Source organism: Rhagoletis pomonella, unplaced genomic scaffold, assembly GCF_013731165.1.
Source record: "Rhagoletis pomonella isolate Grant_MI unplaced genomic scaffold, Rhpom_1.0 Rhpom_scaffold_09226, whole genome shotgun sequence".
Classification (NCBI taxonomy): Eukaryota; Metazoa; Arthropoda; class Insecta; order Diptera; family Tephritidae; genus Rhagoletis; species Rhagoletis pomonella.
The window spans coordinates 1-6,387 of record NW_023467751.1 but is presented as its reverse complement, the minus strand read 5'-3'; the positions used below and the strand labels follow the sequence as shown (position 1 = coordinate 6,387).

Below are 6,387 nucleotides of genomic sequence, written 5' to 3'. Positions count from 1 at the left end.
TGTATTTTTGTCAATACCACACACCAACGAAGCCACTGAGAGAGAGAGAACTTCATATTAAAAGTAATTTTAAAATGAAATGTATAGAATTATTTGACTATTTAGACAATGTATATGGAAATGATCTCATTATTGCTATTCAAAAATGTCATAAATATAAAATAATTTATTGTCTTCTGCGTATGATGATGTGTACAGTCATGTTAAAATGAATAACACTTTTATTTTTTTATGAACTACATTTTATCTATATATCAAAATATTGTTAAAAACAAGTACTCTGGCGATTTAAAGTATTATCTGTTACATTCATAATTTTGCTTTGAACAAAAATGTACTGAAAAGTACTGATTTTTTAATGTGAAAAAGTCTAACGTACTGATTTCGTGCATAGAAAATTTGGCAACCCTAGTTGAGAGGTAGATGTCGCCCTATGCACTACGTACGCTACAGCGGAAATGGACGACGCGCCATTTCTTTAAATGAAATTAATTGGTGCTCGTATGAATGTACCTACATACCGGGGTTGTTGCGAATATTCGCATTCGCATTCGCAACCGCGGAGCTTCCGCATTAATTTTAACATTCGCATTCGCTTTCGCATTCGCAATAATCAATGCGGAGCGTTTGCGAATGCGAATATTGGGTAATAACACTGATAAAACGTATTTGTGGCACACCAAATCACAAATTGAAGGCAATTTTTTGGAGATGCTACGTTAGTGGCCGATTGTTCAATGTCCGGTTATCACTAAAGGGTGAACACACCAAAACTGCGACACTTTGGGAAGCTTATAACTTACCCAAAACGAATTAAATTTTTTGAAATTAAAATACCATAAGCTGACCATGACCTTAGTTGGACGTAGAAGAAATTTCATTTAAATTTGATTCCTAGTTGAGTTAAAAATGGCAACCGAGTTAGAAACGAGACAAACCATTTTGCAAGAGTTTATAAATGATCCGGCCTTAAGTACACGTAAAATTGCTAAAAAATTAAAGATTGCACTATTCGACAGTTTTCAGGGTTTTAGTCGGTACAAATAAGGCCTGGCAGTTACGAGAAAACCAGGGAGCGGAAGTTAGCATGGTCAAAGTGATAAAAACAGTGCTCGGCACGTCATCAGTGCGTTTTCGCGAGATCCGAAGGTTTTGTCGCGTTATGTTACAAAATCCGTACGGAGATAGCAGTTTTTCGTATAAAAGGTAAAGCGGGAAGCTTCATTGAGATGTTCTATAGCTCAAAAAGCGCCAGACCGAGGCGCAAAGTAGAATGTTACAGCGAAATCCTGCATTCGGAAGTTGTATGAATTCTAAATTAAAAAATACAACTGCATTGTTATGGACTACGAAACCTCTTGCTATAAAAATTCAAAATATATTGCAGGTCAAGATTTTTGTACTGCTGCAAGTCGTCAAGATGCCCCTAGAAGTTGTAAGCTGAAAATGAAGTCCAAATTTCCAAAAAACTACATGGTTTGGCAAGCTATTTGTTCCTGTGGCCGTAAGAGCAGCCCTTTTTTCTCATCCGGGACAATGAATGATCAAGTTTATCGGGATGAGTGCCTCGAAAGGCGTATTCTGTCATTTATCAACAGATAAGGTTGATAAGGCCACTGTTCTAGGCGGACATGGCAAGCTGACACTATGCCAAGGACACATTGCCGTGGTATAATGCAAATAACATCAATTTTGTACCTCACGACTGCAATCCACCCAATAGCCCAGAGCCACGTCCTATTGGGGAATATTGGTCAATTGTCAAAGGAATCTTGAAGAAAATAGGTGAAGCAGTGAAAAATATTGAAGAGTGCAAAACAAAGTAGTTGTGCGCATCGCGTGAAGTCGCTGATGCAGTCGTGCAGAACATGATGGCGCGTGTGCGATGAAAATACCGATCACTTGCATATGGAGCAAATAATAACTAATATTTTAACATTTTAATAACATCTAAACTTCCAAGTTATAAAATACAAAAAAAAAATAATTTCAAAGCCTTCTAGTTTGTTTCTGGTAGTAATTTCTAAGTGTCGCAGTTTTGGTGTTGTAGACGGCAAAACTTCCAGGAAATAAACGAAACCCATAGAACTTAAGGTTTGATGTTAATAACTCTTTATTTCGGTTTTTACGGCTCAGTTAAAAAATTTGATGTTTTCTCAGCGTCTGTAATTTCGCGAATAATCGAATTCATAGAAACAATCTTCGAAACAATCAAATTCAACGTTCGAAATTGATACCTAAATGCTTTGCGCAGTATGTATGTATACATGTTGCGTACATGTGTATATGTTACAAATTGAGCGATTTGAGAGGATTCGAACATTAAATGAGAGAAAGAGAATAAAGAACATATGTAGAAAAGTTAGATGGTACAGAATTGCATTCTTAAAACTAGAAATTATTAGTGGGTGTATTCACGCACTTATATCGTAAAATAGGAATTTGCAACTGACGGTATTCACGCTGTTGCATTAACATTCCACCTCCAGGTGAATCTCTAAGGGGATTCACAAACATTAAAAGCGGCTAGCTTGCTGGCTGGTCGTCGGAATACTCCTTGGCTTGTTTGCACCGATGCGGATCGAACCTGGCTGTCTTTAGCTGTGATGACTTGTGTTATTATACCTTTCATCCATTGGCTACGTGGTAGGCTAGAATCGCAGACGATAACAACTTGACCAGGTTGTAAAGGCTTTACTTTCTCTCTCCATTTCGATCGGCGTATTAATGACGGCAAATACTCTGACGTCCATCTCTTCCATAAGCGATCCTTCAAAGCTTGCGATATTCTGTATTGCTTACGCAGACAAATATTCTGTTCCTCTACACTTGGCGTTTGCGTCGAATTAAGGCAACCCAATAGGAAATGGTTTGGGGTTAACGGCTCCGGATCGTGCGGTGAAACGGGAATGTCTGTTAGTGGGCGGCTGTTAATTATTCGGCTTCAATCAGCGTACTTCTCAATGTTTCCAAACGTGGTGCCTCTTCTTTAAGGACTTGATACAGGAGACGTTTAACACACCGGACTAGTCTTTCCCAGCATCCTCCGGCTGATGGGTTTGCAGGGCAATTAAAAACCCATTCAATCCCGCGCTTGGTACACTCTTGCTCGATCCGATTAAAATCAAATAAACTATCTTCGGGCTCAGGATTTTCTGGTCACCAACAAAATTTGTACCGTTGTCGCTGCGCATTCGGATCGGCGTTCCTCTCCTGTTTACAAAGTTTCGTAGACAAATCAGAAACGAATCTGTAGACAAATCTTCTGCCACCTCCAGATGTATAGCTCGCACGGTGAGGCAGGTGAACAAAGCGACTCAGCGCTTTTCACGACGTCGACCAATGGCTATCTGGAACGGACCGCAATAGTCGACTCCTGTGTAACTAAACGGGCGAACATATGGCGTCAAGCGATCTGCTGGCAACTGACCCATCATTGGCGTATCAGGTTTGGCGGCGTTAGCTTTGCATGTTGGACAAGATCTTTTTACGGACATAAATACAGAACGGATATGTGGCACCCAGTACTTTTGGCGAACTTCATTTATGGTCAAACCGTCGTTTTGATGGTGTAACCTTATATGCCAATATGTGATAACTAAACGAGTGAAATAGTGATGTTTCGGCAGTATTACTGGACGACGAGCTGACATAGGGAGACAAAACGCTGCATCAATTCGGCCGTTGACCTTTATTAACTCATCGTCGTCTAGAAACGGAGTTAACGCATATATGTGACTGGACTTATCAACGGTCCGTTTTGATTGCAGTTGGAGAAATTCGGCGGCGAACTCTTCATTCTGGATGCGGCGGCATATGACCTTTTCTGCTTCAGTAACTTCGAAGGGTTTCAATTCCCCTATACGACGGTGTAGATTTTTGGCATTGTACGTAAATCTCAGTACCCAGCCCATAACTCTGAGTACCTTCAGATAAGATGAAAAGTTATTTAAATTCAAGATATACTCATCTTTTGGCAACACGAGCAGTATGACGTTCTTTTTCTCTTCAGCGGCGCATTCACTGGACTTAGAATCAACTGGTTCTGGCGGCCATTCTTCTTCCTCGAGTTGCAAAAAATCTGGACCCTTTAACCACCTACAACTCGGCTCGAACTCGGACACGGGTTTACCTCGCGTGGCATCATCAGCCACATTCAGTGACGTTGGTAACCACCTCCACTGAGACGGTTCGGTTGAAGCGATGATCTCTGAAATCCTGCTGGCGACAAATTGCTTGTACTCTCGCGTGGTGGATCTAATCCACAACAGGACTGTCTTTGAGTCGCTCCAAAAGACGACTCGATCAATAATGAAATCATGGCATTCTTGTATAGATTTGGACAAGCGACATCCTAAGATAGCTGCCTGCAGCTCCAAACGAGGCACCGTCATACCTTTCAACGGGGCGCATCGTGCCTTAGCTGCGACAAACACAACATCGACGGCACTACCCTTGCATATGCGCAAATAGGCAACAGCTGCATATGCACTGGAGCTGGCGTCGACGAAAACATGTAACTGGGTCTCATTAGCTGACATCAGTAACGTGGCACGGAAAATAATGACACATTCTGGAAACTTTCCCACCACGAAGTCCACCTGAGGTTACGCTGTTGTGGCAATGGCTCGTCCCACTCCGTTTGACGTCTCCAGAGTGATTGCAGTAAGAGCTTCATATAAATTGTGACATTGGCTAGAAATCCAAATGGGTCGTAAATCGCCATTATGATACCCAAAAGTTCACGCTTCGTTGACGGACGTTTACAGCTCAAAACATCTCGAGCAATTTTGTGAAACTTGATATGAAATTCCATGGAATCATTGAGTGTGTTCCAAAACATACCCAAGACCTTATCCACTGTAGGATTATGCTCCATATTCACGGCCGTCATCGTCGTTTCTTCTTCGCCACCTAACATGGCTTGAAGTGATTTGTCGTTCGACAAAAAGTTTCTTAATTTGAAACCTGCAGCTAAATTTATGGCGATGGCTTCTTTTACGACTTGCTCAGCTTCAGTTGAATCGTTAAAGCTAATTACCAAATCGTCGACATACATATTGTTGATTACGGCTGAAGCTCCTCGTGGCATGGTAGACTCAAACTTGGTAGCGTTGACATTTTTAATATACTCCGCACAGCATGGCGAACAAATTGCTCCGAAAATCATCGAAGTCATGATATAAGTTTGAATCGGCTTAGTCGGATCTCCGTCACGCCACAGAAAGCGTTGTGAATTTTGATCGTCATCTCTTATTTTTACTTGTGAAAACATCTCTTGGATGTCAGCTGCGACTGCCACAACACCCTGGCGGAATTTGTGTACAATGGTGATAAGTGACTGCGCATGGACAGGACCCTTTAATAAAACCGAATTTAGAGATAAATTGGATGTGGCGGCTGCGGCGTCGAAAACTATTCGCAGCTTGTTGGGTTTGTGAGGATTGACCACCCCAAAATGTGGCAAATACCAGGTAGTAGGGCTTGACTTCAATGCTTCATCCGGTGACAACAACCGGGCATAACCCTTACTGATGTATTTCTCGATCTCGTGTCTATAATTAGTGGCAAAACTGACATCCTTGAGCATTCGTGTCTCAAGATTCTTTAAACGGTGATAAGCCATATCGTAACTTGGTGGAAGGGTCAATGCATCACTGCGCCATAACAAACCCCCTTCGTATTTTTCACCTATTTCTTTTATAGTGTCTTGTAAAATGGTCCTGGCTCGGCGGTCATCATCTGACTCCAGCACGACGTTTGTCCTACGTACCCCAAAGCTTTCTATTGAGTAATGCTCTTGCACTAATTTATGTAACTCTTGAAGCGACTGCGACTCACGAACATGCAACACGCGCGGTTGCATAGCTTGACTCTGATTGAGTGGTCCGTACACCACCCACCCCAATTGTGTAGCTATAGCTATTGGCTTGTTCGGCCCTGCATCGACCGTCCCGTTGGCGATTCCAAGGTAACTGTTGTCGAGACCTAATAACACTGATGGCTTAGCATTTGTATAGCTTTCTATTGGCAATGACTGCAAATGTGAAGACTGGTGTTTATCAAAGGATTGGCTTGGCAAATTCAGCGACTTGACGGTGTGTACATTTTTCAGATAGAACTCAGCAGTACTACCCTTAATAGCGACAGAAACTTTCCTCGAATTTTCTTTAACTTGGCTTTCGCCATACCACTGCAGCGTAAGTGGTATGCTCTGACCACGAAGACCCAACTTTTCCGCGACGTTTTCTTCTAAAAGAGTAACTGAAGACCCCTCGTCAAACATTGCATACGTAGACATGTTTCCGTTTGGACCAGATAAAGTTATGGGAAAAATTTAAAAAAGGCTTGATTGCTTGTCAGATAAACAATTCAAAACGCGCTCGG

At 41.8% G+C, this 6,387-nt stretch overlaps 1 protein-coding gene across 1 annotated transcript; it reads right to left on the bottom strand.

The window, feature by feature from the left end:
* Nucleotides 1–3,317: 3,317 nt before the first annotated feature.
* LOC118756198 lies at nucleotides 3,318–4,541 on the bottom strand. The gene has a single exon (XM_036490973.1). It carries the CDS (start codon nucleotides 4,539–4,541, stop codon nucleotides 3,318–3,320), a length of 1,224 nt encoding a protein of 407 aa, XP_036346866.1.
* Between the last annotated feature and the right edge of the window lie 1,846 nt (nucleotides 4,542–6,387).